The sequence below is a fragment of the Argopecten irradians genome, chromosome 2 (genome assembly GCF_041381155.1).
Source record: "Argopecten irradians isolate NY chromosome 2, Ai_NY, whole genome shotgun sequence".
Lineage (NCBI taxonomy): Eukaryota > Metazoa > Mollusca > Bivalvia > Pectinida > Pectinidae > Argopecten > Argopecten irradians.
Genome location: NC_091135.1, coordinates 27,854,111 through 27,873,891, shown reverse-complemented (window position 1 = coordinate 27,873,891; position 19,781 = coordinate 27,854,111). Strand labels below are relative to the sequence as shown.

Here is a 19,781-nt window from a genome sequence, read left to right as displayed (position 1 = left end):
AAAGGTACATGATTTCTTTCTAAAATCACAAATATTGCTGAATGGATGGATAATTTTTCCTCGAATCTTACGCTCGAGTATACTACTTCCTGGCTAGTACTTCCGGTCAGCAACAGTTTCACCATCCGTGTTTCACGTCCTGGAAGTTTCAGCTATTTCTGGTGACTATATTGCTTCAATCCCCAAGCCATTTTGAATTTTAAAAACACTGTCCATGAAGAATATGTTTATGCACTCTTGTGTTTTGCACTGTAACTAATCAGATGTACATTGCTGTTGTAACTTATGTAGACATCTACATTTGTATATAACGTTAGGCCTATTCAGGTTGGGCACATGTAAATTTATTGCTATTTTAACGATATATTTAGCTATAATAGCTATTTATAGCTATACATAACTGACAGTAAAATACATTTTTGAAGATAAAAATGCTTCCGCTCAAAAACCAACTCATGAAACTTGCAGTGGTTGTTTATAACGATTATCAAAACATATTGAAGGCAGTTTTGATAAGGTATAGGCCTAATTAAGTTAATTATTGCTCTATTGTATCGCACGAAAAGTAGTTGCATAGTGTTCTGTCATTGGGGAGCATCTTTAAAGATTAACTTAAATGATAAAAGACATCATTTTAGTGGGTTTTTTTTTAGAATTGGTAGTGTCATTCTAATGTGTCGATGCATGGAATGGGTATTTCAGCTGCATAGTCCATCAGCTAGCTGTTGTGGCTGCATGTGCGGATGAGTGTCAGTACTATGTATCATATAGTTAAGCAACGGTGAGCGTGGCCCACTCTTGGATGGTTGTGGCTCTGTTGGTTCGGGCCCTGGCACATTACATTACCATAGCCATGCTATTTTGACACCACCACCCCCCATAGGGGATATTTATCTACATTTCTTACAGTTTTCAATGCCAAGGCTTTTATATATTATAACCTGTTACTATATATCAGAGAGAGAAAAACAAAAATGTGTTTCAGATGTAACAATGATAAGTAACCAGTATAAATGTACATAATTTGTTATACAATGTAGCTTACATTTTTTGGAGTGAGATTTTTAGCCCAGCATCATTAGATGGTGAGCTATTCAAATCGGTTTTTGTCTATATGGTCCTTCGTCTTTCCATCCGTTAACAATTCTTGTTACCGCTATTTCTCAAAATCGGGCTGAAGGGATCTTTCTCAAATTTCATTTCCCTTCGACCCTAGTTGCGCATATTGCATATTTGGACCGATCGGTCAACAAGATGGCTGCCAGGCAGCCATCTTGAATTTTGATAGTTATAAAGTTTTTACCGCTATTTCTCAGAAAGTACTAAAGTGATCTCTCATTTCATATGCAGGTTCCCCTATAACCCTATAGTTGTGCATATTGCATTTTGGGACCGATCGGTCAACAAGATGGCCTCCAGGCAGCCATTTTGAATTTTTTAAGTTAGAGTTTGTTACCGCTATTTTTCAGAAAGTGATCTGTCTCAAATTTCATATGTAGGTTCCCCTTGGGCCCTAGTATTGCATATTGCAATTTGAGACTAATCAGTCAATAAGATGGCTGACCGGCCGCCATCTTGGATTTTGGTAGTTGAAGTTTTTTACCACTTTTTCTCAGAAAGTACTGAAGTGATCTGTCTCAAATTTTATATGTAGTACATGTATGAATGACAGAAGTAAGTATGATCTTTCTATAGGACATAGGGGCTTAATAAGATTTTAAATGATATATTATGGTTAATGTTGTTGTTATATGTTATAACAGGATGCTATTTTCAATTGCAGATGTAAATAAAATATTGATCCAGAAAAATAATTGTCAATGCAACTTTGTGTCTTTGTTTCAGAAATAATCTCCCATATATAATTCATTGGAAATGTGAAGAGCATGGCTGGCTGCCTTTAGAGGTTATCTAGTGACATGGGAGATTGTATTATTGGCCATTCTGCTAGAGTTCTGACTGCAGAGGAGAGAGAAAAACTAGAAAAAGATAGTACACTTGTTTCTGATTTTAAAAGGAATAAATTTGAACTGGAAGCCAAGAAAAATTGGGATTTATTTTATAAAAGGAATACAACAAAATTCTTCAAGGACAGGCACTGGACAACAAGAGAATTTAACGAATTATGTAGTGATATTGGAGGTTCTAGTGTAAGTTAATTGGTGTTTAGAAATATTTATTTTTTTAGCTCACCTGGTCCCAGTTTCATGAACATTCCTTACCTTAAAATTCCCCATTGGAAAACATTACAGAAGTTAAGGAAAAACTCTTAAAGTGAAGGAGCCTTCTTATGGAGAATTGAAGTTAAAAAAACCAACATGGCACTATCACTACTGCATAGAACTTTAATTAAAATGCACTTAAAATCCTATTAAACTGTCATTAATCATTGTTTTTATATTAAAACGGCTCATTAAATCATGTTTTTCTTAATTTAATGAGCTGCAGTTATTTCATTAAAAATCATTAAAACTAATTTTAATGCTCATTAAGAACAATTTATTTCTCATTAAAATAAGTTTTCAAGGCCATGAAAATTATGCTTTAAGGATGTATTCTTCTGTGGTTTCAGTCCCGTTAAAGTCTCGTTTCGACATAGATCAAAAACGTTATGATATTTTCAAATACGATTTATCAATATCTCTAGCATGTGGTCTGTAGCAAATTTTGTCAAAAAATTACATTTCTATTTTTAGTAGATTTTTTTACACAGCGATTTTAAGAAATGGACCATTTGGCGGCCATTTTGAAATTGTGTCTTTTTTGGCTTTGAGTAGAGCCACCGTTTTCCCATTTTTTACTTAAATTGTTTTTACTTAAATCATCACTGCGTCAGCATTTTTAGCTGTATCGAGTTAATTTTTGCTGTAAATCTTCACTGGGTTCATGTTAATTAAAATATTGAACATTGATGTGTGAAATGATACACTTTTGTCACTTTATTTCTACATTTAATGGTAATTTGAGCACTTTTATTTTTTTAGTCAAAAAATATTGAAAAATAACAAATATTCAAATGGGGCAAAAAAGTAAGCACACGGACCCCCCATTTTTCTGTCTGATTTAGAAAGAACAACCCTTTCCCTATTGATATGCAAACTATTGACAAAAGTTTAATACCAGAACTTTTTCTTTAAAGGGTTAAATTTGACAAAAATGGCTGAAAATGGTGCATTTTGGAGCTCAAAATTAAGGGGTAGGGGTAGCATATGTTGTTATTTTGAAAAAAAGTATGACTCTTATTAATCATAACTGGTGTATCTTTAATGAAGACTACTTGAAAATGAATTCTACAAACATCCATACATATCAAACACCTCATTAGGGAATTGTGGCTTTAAATTCTAGTGTATGTGGTCAAAACGGCTAAATTCCAATAAAATCTACTATTTTGTCATTTTGGTATCTTTGAGTGACAATAGCTCAAAAACGAGCACACGGACATATGTTTTTTCTTCCATTTTTCTTTCATGGTATGAACTCCTATTTCCAAAAATCTATATGAGAAAAAAAGTTTAATACAAGAAAATTTTGACTTCTCAGAGGAGTACATCCTTAAGAGGTTCGGCAATTTGATGATCATTACTTCTTGTAGTCTTTGAATTTCAAGATAATTAATTTGCATTTTAATTATCATTAATGATTTTTGATGATAATTGAAATATTTAATGTAAGTTAATGACCATGATGATTATCATTAAGAAATGCAAAACAATCACATTTATCAAAATTTCTAATTCATCTCACTTTTAAGACAATGAAAATGCAGCATGAAATTTAAATTATTGGCCATTATTTCTCTATGTGTGTCATGAAATATATATTTGATTCCATTAAATGTTTTTAATGGTCATTAATCAAAATAAGAAGTCATGTGACTTCAATTTTCCCGCCAAAACAGACAAAATCCAAAATGGCTGCAGTGTCTGTTGAAGTGCTGGAGGGGAATATTCATTCTTCTTAAAATGTAAGTTTTGAGAACTGGTGAAAAGTAATCTCATTCCTGAAGATCTTAAGGTACAGATGAACACTTTCAGTAGATTTTAAATGTGCAATTCTTTATCAACATGAAATAGCGACACAAATATAATTTCTAAGGTGTTCCTAAAATATATGTGGTTTTTATTTTATGTGTTTGTCAAACAAAAATATTGAATTCTTGTCAATATGTTTTATGTTTTATAACTACATGTATTAGTTTATTTGAGGTAAATATCAATAATTTTGTTTATAATGAAAGTAACAGCCGCAAAACTGTTATCTCTAAGATGTTTTAATCACCTATTATATATGATAATCATCTGACAGAAAGGAAATAATGGTTTAGTTCATTTTAACTGCCATTTATGGCCATTACAGTAATTGTCATTAATGAAAACAAGGAATATTAATGCCCATGATAATCTGTATTTGATATTAGATTGGTCATTACAAGGTTATTGTGTTATGACTCTCAAACTAGATATTGAACACCATTATTTTGCAATGCTTATAAAATAATGGCAATTAATCAATTAAATATTGATAAAAAGATAATGAAATTTGATCATTAATATGCACCCACTAATTGTTATATTAATGGGCAGTTGCTGGTGACATTTGCCAGTAGTGATATGAATATATATATATGCATTTTAAGCTCACAATCAGCAGATGGTGGGCTATTTTTCAACAACAATTGATTAATAAGGAATTAATTAAGGCGTACATAGCTATTAAAATTTCAATTTGTTTTTTCATTACCATTAATCATTTTAATGTTCTTAATCATGCACTGATTTCATTAATTTTAATGATTTTAATTATTGTTAAACCAGTGATGACAACAATGAAAAGAAAATTAAAAATTGACAATTTTTTAATTAATTTTTAATTAATTTTAAAATATCATTAATCAAATAATTAAAACCTCATTAAGTTATTTTTCGTTAATATGATATTTTTAATAGCATTAAAGATGATCTTTTGTGAAAAGATTAAGAAACAATTAATGTTCTTATTCATGCATGTTTTTCATGGAATTTTGATGAGGTTTTATGCAAGAACATTTATGATATTTTCATGACAATTTAATAGCCATTCTATACAGTAGTGTATGCCCCATGTACCAAAAGCAAAATAAATTATTGCATGTTATTTTGTGTTAATTAGACACAATATACATGATTAAACATCAGTTATTGTTCAAATGATTAGTATCGTTTATGCTCTGTCTTTTTAATTAAGGATGTTCAACCGCTGACAGAGCAGAAACGATACTCATGATTTGAACCATAATTGGTGTTTACTCATTGTAAATGTACAACTGTATGTCTGATTAACATAAAAATAATATAAAATAACTTGTTTTCCTTTTGGTAGATGCACAATCGGAACATTTCATTCCATATAGGGCATAGCGTCATGGACTTTTTCAGGACGCAATTAAATTGTAATTATATAATTTTTAGCTCACCTGGTCCGAAGGACCAAGGTGAGCTTATGCCATACCGTGGCGTCCGGCGTCCGTCGTCCGTCCGTCGTCCGTCGTCCGTCGTCCGTCGTCCGTCGTCCGTCCGTCCGTCCGTCCGTCAACAATCGACTTATTCTCCATAACCGCTGGTCGGATTTCAACAAAATTTGGCTGGTAGCATCCTTATGGGCTACTAACTGAAAATTGTACAAATGATGGGGCTGACCCCCCAGGGGCCTGAGGGGCGGGGCCAAAAGGGGTCAATTTGGCTATTTCCATATAAACGACTTCTTCTCTGAAACCAAGCATGGGATAGCACCCATAATGCAATGGTAGCATCCTTATAGGGTGGGGATTCAAAATTGTACAAATGATGGGGCTGACCCCCCGGGGGCCTGAGGGGCGGGGTCAAATGGGGTCAATTTGGCTATTTCCATATAAACGACTTCTTCTCTGAAACTAAGCATGAGATAGCACTCATAATGCAATGGTAGTATCGTTATAGGGTAGGGATTAAAAATTGTACAAATGATGTGGCTGACCCCCCGGGGGCCTGAGGGGCGGGGTCAAAAGGGGTCAATTTGGCTATTTCCATATAAACGACTTCTTCTCTGAAACCAAGCATGGGATAGCACCCATAATGCAATGGTAGCATCCTTATAGGGTGGGGATTCAAAATTGTACAAATGATGGGGCTGACCCCCGGGGGCCTGAGGGGCGGGGTCAAATGGGGTCAATTTGGCTATTTCCATATAAACGACTTCTTCTCTGAAACTAAGCATGAGATAGCACTCATAATGCAATGGTAGTATCTTTATAGGTTGGGGATTCAAAATTGTACAAATGATGTTGCTGACCCCTGGGGGGCCTGAGGGGCGGGGTCAAAAGGGTTCAATTTGGCTATTTCCATATAAACGACTTCTTCTCTGAAACCAAGCATGGGATAGCACCCATAATGCAATGGTAGCATCCTTATAGGATGGGGATTCAAAATTGTACAAATGATGGGGCTGACCCCCAGGGGGCCTGAGGGGCGGGGTCAAAAGGGGCCAATTTGGCTATTTCCATATAAACGACTTCTTCTCTGAAACTAAGCATGGTATAGCACCCATAATGCAATGGTAGCATCTTTATAGGGTGGGGATTCAAAATTGTGCAAATGATGGGGCTGACCCCCAGGGGGCCTGAGGGGCGGGGTCAAAAGGGGCCAATTTGGCTATTTCCATATAAACGACTTCTTCTCTGAAACTAAGCATGGTATAGCACCCATAATGCAATGGTAGCATCTTTATAGGGTGGGGATTCAAAATTGTGCAAATGATGGGGCTGACCCCCAGGGGGCCTGAGGGGCGGGGTCGAAAGTGGCCAATTTGGCTATTTCCATATAAACGACTTCTTCTCTGAAACTAAGCACGGTATAGCACCCATAATACAATGGTAGTATCCTTATAGTGTGGGAATTCAAAATTGTGCAAATGATAGGGCTGACCCCCCGGGAGCCTGAGGGGCGGGGTCAAAAGTGGTCAATTTCCATATAAATGACTTTTTCTCTGCAACTTAACATGGGATTACGCTCATAATGCAATGGTTACATCCTTATAGGTTTTGGATTCAAAATTTTGCAAATGATGGGGCTGACCCCCCGGGGGCCTGAAGGGTGGGGTCAAAAGGGGTCAATTTAGCTATTTCCATATAAACGACTTCTTCTCTGCAACTAAGAATGGAAGAGCACTTATAATGCAATGGTAGCATCCTTATAGGGTTGGGATTTGAAATTGTACAAATGATAGGGCTGACCCCTGGGGCCTTAGACGGCAATAGATGCGAGGTCAAAAGGTCAATTAGGCTACTATTTACATATAAATTACTTTGTCTCTGAACCTATGTATTGGATAGCATATTTGTATGGTATCAATAGCATCATTGTATGGTTGTGATTCAAAATTAAACTTTGGGAGTCAATTTTGCTTATTTTTCTAATTGTCAGAGTATTGTGATAATTACTAACAAAAAAACCAGGTGAGCGATACAGGCCCTCTGGGCCTCTTGTTAATGTTTTTATCTTAAAGTAAAATATGAAATTCAAACTTTTCGATTGTGGTATTCATGTGAAGTAAGTTATTTTTTTAACTGGAAAAAAAGTGCTAATTCATGGTCATCTGCTACTGTTTTGATAGAGAAAAAATACCATTCGTCAATAGTGCAGCATTCTTTAAGTATAATGTTCGTGAAACTGGGCCCTTCCAAAAAAGCAAGTGAGTTAACATTCCATCTTGCGTCTTTAATATACATTGTACCATCATCATCAAGAAGATGTGAGTAATTAGGGCCCAATGGACCCATGTTTTTAGCCCTCCACAGACATCCTGAAATGTGCCGGTCCGTCGGCCAAGTCTGGAAAAAATTGAAGCTAACCACCTATTTTAAATCCCGGCCAGACCGACTGTCAAGCAATTATTGAGTACTGGAAGTTGGTAGAAATGGTATCTCTGAAGTATTACGCAGGTACCAAACCTGGCAAAAGAAATGTAGAATTTAAACCGCACAAGCTTTAATATAATCTTGAAAGCATCTGCCTGGACACTAATAGCAGGAAGTTGTGTATACTTAAGAAATTTTAGTGTTTGTTTCAGCAAAACCTTGTTTGGTTCGGCTTACTCACAGTCCTTGCCAGTCCGAATGACCAGCCATTTTTTTCAACTTTCGCGATGTCTGCTACCATCATCAGATGAGGGCTAATCAAATCGCCTTTTGTCCGTGGTTCATCCATCCGTCCGTCCTTTGGCAGTCCGTCCCTTAACAATTCTTGTTACCGCTATTTCTATGAAAGTACTAAAGGGATCTTTCTCAAATTTCATGTGTAGGTTCCCCTAGGGCCTTAGTTGTGCATATTGCATTTTGGGATCAATTTGTCAACAAGTTGGCCGACTGGGCGCCATATTTGATTTTGATAGTTAAAGTTTGTTACCGCTTTTTCTATGAAAGCACTGAAGGGATCTGTCTCAAATTTCATATGTAGGTACGAATTTCCCTAGGACTCTAGTTATGCCTTTTGCATTTTGGGACCCATCGCCAACAAGATGGCCACCAGGCAGCTATCTCTGATTTTGATAGTGAAAGTTTGTTACCGCTACGTGTATTTCTCAGAAAGAACTGAAAGGATCTGTCTCGAATTTCATATGTAGGTTCCTCTATGACTCTAGTTGTGCATATTGTATTTTGGGATTGATTTTTCAACAAGATTGCCGACAGGCCGCCATCTTGGATTTTGATAGTTAAAGTTTGTTACTGCTATTTTTCAGAAAGTACTGAAAGGATCTTTTTCAAATTTCATCTGTAGGTTCCCCTAGGATCTTTTTTTTGCATTATGCATTTTGGGACTAATTGGTTAATAAGATTGGCGATAGGTAGCCATTTGTATTTTGATAGTTGAAGTTTGTTTCTGTGTTATATCTAAAAAAGTAAAGAAAGTATCTTTCTCAAATTCATATGAAGTAAAAGATTGAAAAGCAGAGAAATGATCCATCTTTCCATTGTAAGACGTAGATCATTCTTTGGTGGCACCAAGATCCCTCTGGGATCTCTTGTTTTGTCGTTGTTTTTTTTTAAAAATATTATATTAATATCAATAGAAAAACTTAGATATGAAAATACTTATAACTGCCTTACAATTGGTGATTTGCATGATTACACATTTTTAGGTCATCTGACCCAAAGGGTCAGGATGACCTATAGTCGTCATGTTTCGTCCGTCGTCGTCCGCCGTGCGCCCCGTCCGCCGTGCGTTAACTTTTCACATTTTGAACTTCTTCTCAAGTTCTACCAGTGAGATTTAGCTGAAACTTACATGAAATGATCCTGACATGGTCCCGACAAAGTGTTGTTATTTTTCGGGTCGATCCAAAATCCAAGATGGCCGCCACAGCCGCCATCATGAAAACACATTTTGAACTTCTCAAGTTCTACCAGTGCGATTTGGCTGAAACTTGGATGAAATGATCCTGACATGGTCCCGACAAAGTGTTGTTATTTTTCGAGTCGATCCAAAATCCAAGATGGCCGCACAGCTGCCATCTTGAAAACACATGTTGAACTTCTTCTCAAGTTCTGCCGGTGCGATTTGTCTGAAACTTACATGAAATGATCCTGACATAGTCCTGACAAAGTGTTGTTATTTTTCGGGTCAATCCGAAATCCAAGATGGCTGCCACAGCTGCCATCTTAAAAACACATTTTGAACTTCTCAAGTTCTACCGGTGTGATTTGGCTGAAACTTGCATGAAATGATCCTGACAAAATGTTGTTATTTTTCGGGTCGATCTGTAATCCAAGATGGCCACCACAGCCGCCATCTTGAAAACACATTTTGAACTTCTTCTCAAGTTCTACCAATGCGATTTGGCAGATTCTTGCACGAAATGATCCTGACATAGTCCCGACAAAGTGTTGTTATTTTGCGGGTCGATCCAAAATCCAAGATGGCCGCCACAGCTGCCATCTTGAAAACACATTTTGAACTTCTTCTCAAGTTCTATCGGTGCGATTTGGCTGAAATTTGCATGAAATGATCCTGACATGGTCCCGACAAAGTACTGTTACATCTTTGGTTGATCCCAAATCGAAGATGGCTACCATGACACTATATCTAATTAATTTCCTATATGTTAAGGCCCTTGGGCCTCATGTTTGAAATAAAATCTGTTGAAAGAAATTGAAAATGATCCTGACATGGTCCTGACAAAGTGACACCATATATAATTAATTTTACTATTGCCAAGATAGTCAGATGACCGTTAAGGCCCTTTGGGCCTCTTGTAACTGTATCTGGTTAATTATTATGTATGAGCTTCTATTATATGTATTGAATTGATGTTTGTGTTTCCATTGTTTTAGGAGACGAGGATAATACTGGAGGTAGGATGTGGGGTAGGCAACTTCATCTTCCCACTTATGGAGCAGGACAACACATTGTTCTTCCATGCATGTGACTTTTCACCAAGAGCTGTACAGTTTGTCAAGGTAAACAAGGAAACTTTATCATGTTAATGATTTATTTCTCTCATACCTACACATGTAATACTGGCTGGTCCAGGGCAATAAACCCATGTAGCCTGAAGCTGTATTGCATGGCTACCCATGCAATAAAGCATTGTGACGTCACAGCGTCAGCATAATCTCTATTTCCTAGGCACAATTATAACAATTTCTTCTTGAATTTAATCTGGATTTACTTTACAAACAACGGGATCTGTGTTGAAAGTATCACACAATTTATTATGTATGGAGATTTGACTTGCAGTCGTGTTTTTTTTTCAAATTTATTTCAAAATGGCGGAAATTAATAGAAGTAAAATTGCAAGAAAACGTCGAGGTATGAGAGAAAAATACTCTTTCATACGTGGACATGAAGGATAGGTATATTCTTCCCTAGGGATCACAAAATGTTATATTTACATTCTGGGTATTTTGACGCTATATGAATCAACCAATTGACGAAAACAAACATTTGTTTATGAAAACACTGAATACAATGATTCTCGTGCATTGATCAGCTGATTTTAAACATTACACCAGTTTCATATTGACACCAAATAGTCCATCATTATATTTTAATGTATAATCTTTAATGTGTTGTTTCTTGATGTAGAATTAACTAAGGTTTATTGTAATAAGTCAATCAAATCTTATTTTTACTATTTTTCGTGTTTATCATTTGTCATTTGCAAAAAAAAAGTCGACCGGAAGACGGAAGCTTGAAAACGCGATGTTGTGGAACGACTTCATCCAGCTGTTCCATTAATCTGGTTTTTCGCCGTATATGGGTGTCATCATTTTAAATATAATATAATAACCTTTCAATAATTTTGATTTTCATAAATTATTCTAATGTAAATATAAGGATTGAATGTATTTTTCTATTTTCATAGCGGCTATGAATAGCAGAAGCTATCTACATATCTTCCAAGGAGCGCTAATACGCTAAACGGGATATGTAGATAGCTTCTGCTATTCATAGATAGCCGCTATGAAAATTAGAAAAATACATTCAATTCCTATGTAAAACCCTCGGCAAGCCTCCTATTTTACAACATTTTGTGACCCTCGGGTTAAATATCCCTATCCTTCATATCTAAGAGTCTTATATTATCCGTATTCGGCCCAATAAGCACCAAGGGTGCTTAAAAATGAAAACAATGAAAGGGTGCTTTTACATTACGTATATAAGCGAGGTTATGTACTCGTACATGATTTAAGCATAATATCTGGTTATATGTGTGTATATATATATATGTACATAAATGTAGGATATTTGTATAAAATTATATCATCAACAGAGCACAATTTTGACAGGAATTTAGATCTAAACCTTCTGATCAATGACCCTAATAGTACATATTTAAGAATCTGCTTTACCACCCAGGAAGGTATAATACTCTGTCACATATTATAAGAATCTTTCAATACCATGGTGTTATTAAATTATGTATTACCCTTAGCAAAGCCTTGAGTTTTATTTATATATCCCTCCCTCATACCCAGCATATGTCACAATATTGTTCTCCCATATCACATCATTTATATGAATTTATTTGCTGAAAATATTTAATTTTCTACATTATGTACTTGTGGATTTTGCATTGGAGAACTTGTGTTAAAAAAAAAAAAAACTTTCTTATCCAGGAGCTTGTGCAATTAACATGTATCATGCGCATTTGTAGGTTCATTTGCCCAGACAGATCTGTCTGACTCCGTAAGATATGAGAGATATTTGTTTTCTTACACAGGAGAACCCACTATACAACCCGGCAAAGTGTAACGCCTTTCAGTGCGATATCACTTGCGATGCTCTCTCCAATCATATGCCAGAAGATTCTGTCCACCTAGTGTCCATGATCTTTGTCCTGTCTGCCATTAGTCCAGAAAAAATGACTGCTGCATTATCCAACATTGCAAAGGTATTTTGGTTTAGTTAGGGATCAAAGTGAAAGTATATACAAAATTTAAACTAACCTCCTACAGATACTTTTTCCAGATTAATTGGGGATATGTACTATATGCCTTCTTCTCTCATATTCCATATGTACATGTATTGAAACCAGATCAGTAGTATTATCTTTGTTATTCATTAAAATGTTTGATGATTGTTTAGTTTATAATTAAGCCATCTTTAAATCTAATGACTCTTTAGCTGTTAATGGGATGCTAGGCCCAATCAACCAACCAAATGTCTTTTTCCTTGATGTGTTTAGGTGTTGCGACCAGGTGGCTTCTTACTGTTTAGAGACTATGGATTGTACGATTACGCTATGCTGAGGTTTCAATCTGGACATAAACTATCAGAGAACTTCTATGTTAGACAAGATGGTACAAGGGCATATTACTTCTCCAGAGGTAAAAAAATAGTACCATTATCCAAGGGGTGCTGATGTTGAATTTGACTTTTAAAAAATTCTGATATTAGCCAATTAGAAATGATGACAGATATCATTTTGTTTTAATTATACCTACCAAGTTATATCTGTTGTTTGTGAAATTAAATTGAAAAAAAAACCCGTTAATTAATTTACAGTTTATCAAATCCTTTCAACACACAGGGAAACGTTGATGAATTTTACATTTTATCATATTCTTTCAACACACAGAAATGAAGTTTATGTTTTGCGGACTTGATGGACTTGTATTTTACAGATGCTAAATTAATTGAGTTTTTAATTGCAGAATTGCTGATGAAATTGGTGTGTTGGAATCAGGACTGACAGTTTGTGAGTGTGAATACGTACAGAGGGAGACTGTTAACAAAAAGGAAGGACTCAGTGTTCCTCGGATATTTGTACAAGGAAAGTTTATGAAACCAAATGTCATGGACGATTCAACAGCAAAGGGATATAACTCACATAAGACCAGTAATTCTGTGATAGGAGCTACCACAGATTGTAACACAGATTCACAAAGTACTGACCATATACAGGACACAGAGACAGACAGCAGTAAAACCTCACAAAACTCTCCTGAAATAAGTGATAAAGACAACTCACAAAATACAGATAGAGATATAAGTAATGGAGGCACTGATAGTCAATCAAACTCACAAAGTATAGACAAGGATGTTTGACGTTAAGACTAGTGTGACAAAAACTCTTACCAATATTGAGTTGTACTAATAGAATCTTACATGGATCTGTCAAGTGGACATGGATATCTCAACCAGAATGAACGATTTTGGCTTCTAAACCTATGGCTTGCCGATGGTTGGCGCCAAAATCTTTCACGAGAATCAAGGATACTGTGAGCTGTCTTACACCCCCTGTGTAAGATAGAGTTATATTTACCCTAACAACTAAGAGACATCCCTGTAACCTATGGGAGAAATGATTCCCAGGACCATGCAACTACAACAAGTTTGATATAATGTACTATCACATTGTGTGCTACAAAAATGCATTGAAAGAAGTTTATTAGATTATCACAAGAATTATTTTAGACAAACAACGTAATTGAAATTACGTATTTGGCTTAGGCATTACTCTATCAGTTAATTTTTATTTCATTTCATCATGTAGCATATATGATACATATATTTTCAATACACTTTCACTTGCTTTATACAAGGTACTATGCATAAAATCAATCATTTGTTTGATACAAGGTACTATGCATAAACTCAAATTCTACTGGGCAATTCCAGGTGGATGTTAGTACAATGTATATTCATTACATGTAAATGCATGATAAGTAAAAGAGTCCTTTGTTGCCGACTTCCAATGTTGTCATATGGTTATTGAATCCCTTTGGCCTTTCCAATGAGGGTGTCAAACAGAAAGGGAGCTCTGTGATCCTTTAGACTAAGACATGGCGAGAAATAATTGTAGGACTTGGTGCTAAATAGGAAAATATGCGTTTTGGTTTTGTACAAAGTAGATGACAATATGGTAAGGGACATAACATATGTCCAGAAATAATTAAATATTTTGGCACCTGAGCATTATGTATTTTAAAACAGGCTGATCAATATCATCTATTTGACAAGAAACTGAAAAATGTTACTCTTCTATCATGGCTTATTGAAATTATTTGCGCTGAGCTGCTTTTGTTTTCTTTGTTATTGACCAGTCATTGTTCTGCGGGAATGAAATTTACCATGACCATTGTCCTGGAGGGAAATGAGATTTACCTAGGTCATTGTCCTGGTGGGAATGAGATTTACCTAGGTCATTGTCTTGGAAGGAATGAAATTTACCATGATCATTGTCCTGGAGGGAATGATATTTACCATGGTCATTGTCTTGGAAGGAATGAAATTTACCATGATCATTGTCCTGGAGGGAATGAAATTTACCATGGTCATTGTCCTGGAGGGAATGAGATTTACCAAGGCCATTGTTCTGGGGGAATGAGATTTACCAAGATCATTGTCCTGGAGGGAATGGGAATTACCAAAGTCATTGTCCTTGGGGAATGATATTTACCAAGGTCATTGTCCTGGAGGGAATGAGATTTACCAAGATCATTGTCCTGGAGGGAATGTTTACCATGGTCATTGTCCTGGAGGGAATGAAATTTACCAAGGCCATTGTCCTAGAGGGAATGAAATTTACCAAGGCCATTGTCCTAGAGGGAATGATATTTACCAAGGTCATTGTCCTGGAGGGAATGAGATTTACCAAGATCATTGTCCTGGAGGGAATGTTTACCATGGTCATTGTCCTGGAGGGAATGAAATTTACCAAGGCCATTGTCCTGGAGGGAATGAAATTTACCAAGGCCACTGTTCTGTGGGAATGAGATTTACCAAGGTCATTGTCCTGGGGAAATGAGATTTACCAAGGTCATTGTCCTGGAGGGAATGAGATTTACCAAGGTCATTGTTCCGGGAGGGAATGAGATTTACCAAGGTCATTGTCCTGGAGGGAATGAGATTTACCAAGGTCATTGTCCTGGAGGGAATGAGATTTGCCAAGGTCATTGTCTTGGAAAGAATGAGATTTACCAAGGCCATTATCCTGGAGGGAAGCAGATTTACCAAGGTCATTGTTCTGGGGGGAATGAGATTTACCAAGGTCATTGTCCTGGAGGGAATGAGATTTACCAAGGTCATTGTCCTGGAGGGAATGAGATTTACCAAGGTCATTGTCATGGAGGGAATGAGATTTACCAAGGTCATTGTTCTGGGGGAATGAAATTTACCATGGTCATTGTCCTGGAGGTAATGAGATTTACCAAGGTCATTGTTCTGGGGGAATGAGATTTACCAAGATCATTGTCCTGGAGGGAATGGGAATTACCAAAGTCATTGTCCTTGGGGAATGATATTTACCAAGGTCATTGTCCTGGAGGGAATGAGATTTACCAAGATCATTGTCCTGGAGGGAATGTTTTACCATGGTCATTGTCCTGGAGGGAATGAAATTTACCAAGGCCACTGTTCTGTGGGAATGAGATTTACCAAGGTCATTGTCCTGGAGGAAATGAGATTTACCAAGGTCATTGTCCTGGAGGGAATGGGATTTACCAAGGTCATTGTCCTGGAGGGAATGAGATTTACCAAGGTCATTGTCCTGGAGGGAATGAGATTTACCAAGGCCATTGTCATGGAGTGAATGATATTTACCAAGGTCATTGTTCTGAGGGGAATGAGATTTACCAAAGTTATTGTTCGGGGGGAATGAGATTTACCAAGGTCATTGTTCTGGGGGGATGATATTTACCAAGGTCATTGTTCTGGGGGAATGATATTTACCAAGGTCATTGTTCTGGGGGAATGATATTTACCAAGGTCATTGTTCTGTGGGAATGAGATTTACCAAGGTCATTGTTCTGGGGGAATGATATTTACCAAGGTCATTGTTCTGTGGGAGTCTATTTCCACTTTAATTGACACCTTTCAAAATTATAACCCGAGTCCAACCTCTGATTTTCAAGAACTGCAAGACAGTTCAAGTTTCCTTCAAGTACATATTTTTGACTGTCCACTCTGATTTTACTGCTGTTGTTATGTTTTATCCTTTTGGAATACTTAGCATCACATATTATATATTCAGGTAGGATGTTTCAATTGCACCTGGTGCCCCTTTTGCATGATCGTAAAAGGCGACTAAATTTAGAATATTGTTTTTCCGTCTTCCTAACGTCTCCCATGACAACTCTTAAGCTGATCGCTTGCCTTGTGAGGTATGCTCTAGGATCTGTCCCCTGACTGAGACACACCATAAAAAGTGGTAGTTTCTGATCCTGCTTAGCGCTCAGCATTAAGGGATTGGGACGACTGATTCACCCGTTGCAAGTATAATGCGGCCGGATTGGGTGCGTCGCTGGTGTCCTCGGCGACATGTTTTAGTGATGAAAAGCGCAAGAGTTCCACTGTACAAGAGGGCACAGCACGAATTACCGCAGTCTTCCAAAACACGCACTTAATAAACAAATTAAACCACCTCGCATGACCCTGTCTGTTAATATGACGTTGGCGTAACAAAGCAATGAAATCTCTTCGAGCCAATAGTTAGGGTAGCTATTATATCGACAGTCGTTTGGGTGTATGTGTAACAGGGTGCAGGATTTACAATAAATTTAATACCTGCCTTGTCAGGGATCGAACTCGAGGCCTCTGGATTACTAGTCTGACGCTCAACCGATCGAGCTAAAGCGAAGTTCTCTCTAGCCGAGCGATATATTGCGGCTAGTATTGACCAGGTTTACATACTCCCCCTCCAGTAATCAACTCGTCCTCGAGTTTCCAGGGGTCACAACGATTCCTTCGCAGGTATCGTGAAGTATCATTCCCGAGTCCCTACATTGGCGCCAATGTAACTGAGTCGGAATTCGGGAGGGGCCTTGGCCGAAGGACAAGTAACGGCAGTGGCTTTGTTTCATGACATGTTTATTCACATTGTCAGAGACAGGAATAAAGACAAGTCCTTGGCATGTGGTGCCCAGGACGTATATTATGAAAAGGTATAGATCTAGTAATAAATGCTAAATGACGTCGTCCCTGACCAATGTCCAGAATGATAGTGGGGAAAAGAGCGCCAAAAAATAGGATAGAAGGAAAGAAGTAGAGCAGTGCGCATGTCCTATTCTGTCCGTCATCAGTCAAACCAGTTTATTAATCATATTTATATCATCCGAGCTTTCTCACCGGACACTCACGAATCACACATACAAAGTACGTACATAACTGACGGCTACCTGTAACACAGCATAGGATACGCACAACGTGACAATCACACAAACGAGTACAGAACATTTACATGAGCAACGAACACATCAACACAACATGGGATACAAACAGCACAAATATAACCCATAAAATAAAACAACACAATTAAAATAACCAAAGATAACAGGGTGCCACATATGTGCTATATTAGTTTTCCTTATAAAGGAAACGTATCAGATCGCTCTAATCCGCCCGTACCCTCAATTGAAAACACATTCATATAGTGACACCTTTAAATTAAGGCTACTACATGTTAAACAACGTTGCTTTGCCCACTAATGGCATGCGATATGTACATAAGGGTACATATATCATAGCCATGTTAATAAGCTGTTGTAGTCTTCGACTGCGTGATGACAAAATAATTATAAAGTTTATTGTGGTAAGCTCGGGAAGTAATTTTGGTCAAACAAACAGTATTAAATGTGAGAGTTCTTTCCCCTTTCGCATAAAAGTACTCGACAATTGTAATGGGGATCAAAGTGTGGAATAGAGGTTTTTATTTTAATAAAGTCGCGGTGTGACCTGTGGGGGCGACATTCTCACAAGTAAATACATGTAAGGTTAAGAAAGAGCAGTAAACAATTTGAAAAATACAATCTAACGTTTCATAATAAGGTTACAAAACGAATGATAATAATCAGGCATTTAAGTAAGTATGGGGAAACATGATTATAGCTCAGAGTAGCAGTACATGTTACCCCTTCCCCGAAATTGTCGAAAATGAAATACACTGCTAGTCACAATTTCTGACAAATTTAATGATTCTTATTTTAGAAAAGGTCACATGACAAACACTTTTGCAGTTTACAATGTAAAAGGTAAAATATTGTGTTTACCTACAACCAGCACAAAATTGGGAGAAGTGTGGTTATTGGTTTACTCTATGACGAGAAACACAAGCACATTTTTAGCCCACCATCATCAGATGGTGGGCTATTCAAATCGCCTTTCGTCCGTGGTCCGTCGTCCGTCCGTCCGTCCTTCCGTCCTTCCGTCCGTTAAAATTCTTGTTATCGCTATTTCTCAGAAAGTACTGAAGGGATCATTCTCAAATTTTATATGTAAGTTCCCCTAGGACCCTAGTTGTGCATATTGCATTTTGGGACCGATCGCTCAACAAGATGGCCGACCAGTTGCCATCTTGGATTTTGATAGTTAAAGTTTGTTACACTATTTCTCAGAAAGTACTGAAGGGATATTTCTCAAATTTCATATGTAGGTTCCCCTAGGAGCCTAGTTGTGCATAATGGATTTTGGGACCGATCGCTCGACAAGATGGCCGACCGTCGGCCATCTTGGATTTTGATAGTTAAAGTTTGTTACCGCTATTTCTCAGAAAGTACTGAAGGGATCTTTCACAAATTTCATATGCAGGTTCCCCTAGGACCCTAGTTGTGCATATTACATTTTGGGACCGATCGCTTAACAAGATGGCTGACCAGCGGCCATCTTGGATTTTGATAGTTAAAGTTTGTTACCGCTATTTCTCAGAAAGTACTGAAGGGATCTTTCTCAAATTTCATATGTAGGTTCCCCTAGGACCCTAGATGTGCATATTGCATTTTTGGATCGATCGCTTAACAAGATGGGCGACTGGTGGCCATCTTGGATTTTGATAGTTAAAGTTTGTTACCGCTATTTCTCAGAAAGTACTGAAGGGATCTTAATCAAATTACATATGTAGGTTCCCCTAGGACCCTAGTTGTGCATATCACATTTTGAGAAAGATCGGACAACAAGATAGCCGACCGGCGGCCATCTTGGATTTTGAAAGTTAAAGTTTGTTACCGCTATTTCTCAGAAAGTACTGAAGGGTTGTTTCTCAAATGTCATATGTATGTTCCCCTATGACCCTAGTTGTGCATATTGCATTTTTTGACTGATCGGTCAACAAGATGGCCGCCAGGCAGCCATCTTGTATTTGGATAGTTATCGCTATTTGTCTGCAATTACTGAAGGGATATCTCTCATATTTCATGCATAGTTTCCCCTTAAGCTTTAGTTGTTCATAGTACCTTTGGGACTGATTGGAATGGCCAACCTGTCGCCATCTTTGATTTCACCGCTGATTCTCGGAGAACAATAAAGAGATTTGTCTTAAATATCATATGT

At 37.1% G+C, this 19,781-nt stretch overlaps 1 protein-coding gene across 1 annotated transcript; it reads left to right on the top strand.

The window, feature by feature from the left end:
• Positions 1-111: 111 nt before the first annotated feature.
• Positions 112-14,215, top strand: LOC138315015 (tRNA N(3)-methylcytidine methyltransferase METTL6-like). Its single transcript, XM_069255726.1, is given in 7 exon segments — positions 112-161; positions 1,846-2,150; positions 10,346-10,471; positions 12,238-12,408; positions 12,703-12,844; positions 13,172-13,194; positions 13,197-14,215. Coding segments are annotated over 6 exon segments (1,062 nt in total). The 5' UTR covers positions 112-161; positions 1,846-1,919; the 3' UTR covers positions 13,566-14,215.
• Positions 14,216-19,781: the final 5,566 nt, after the last annotated feature.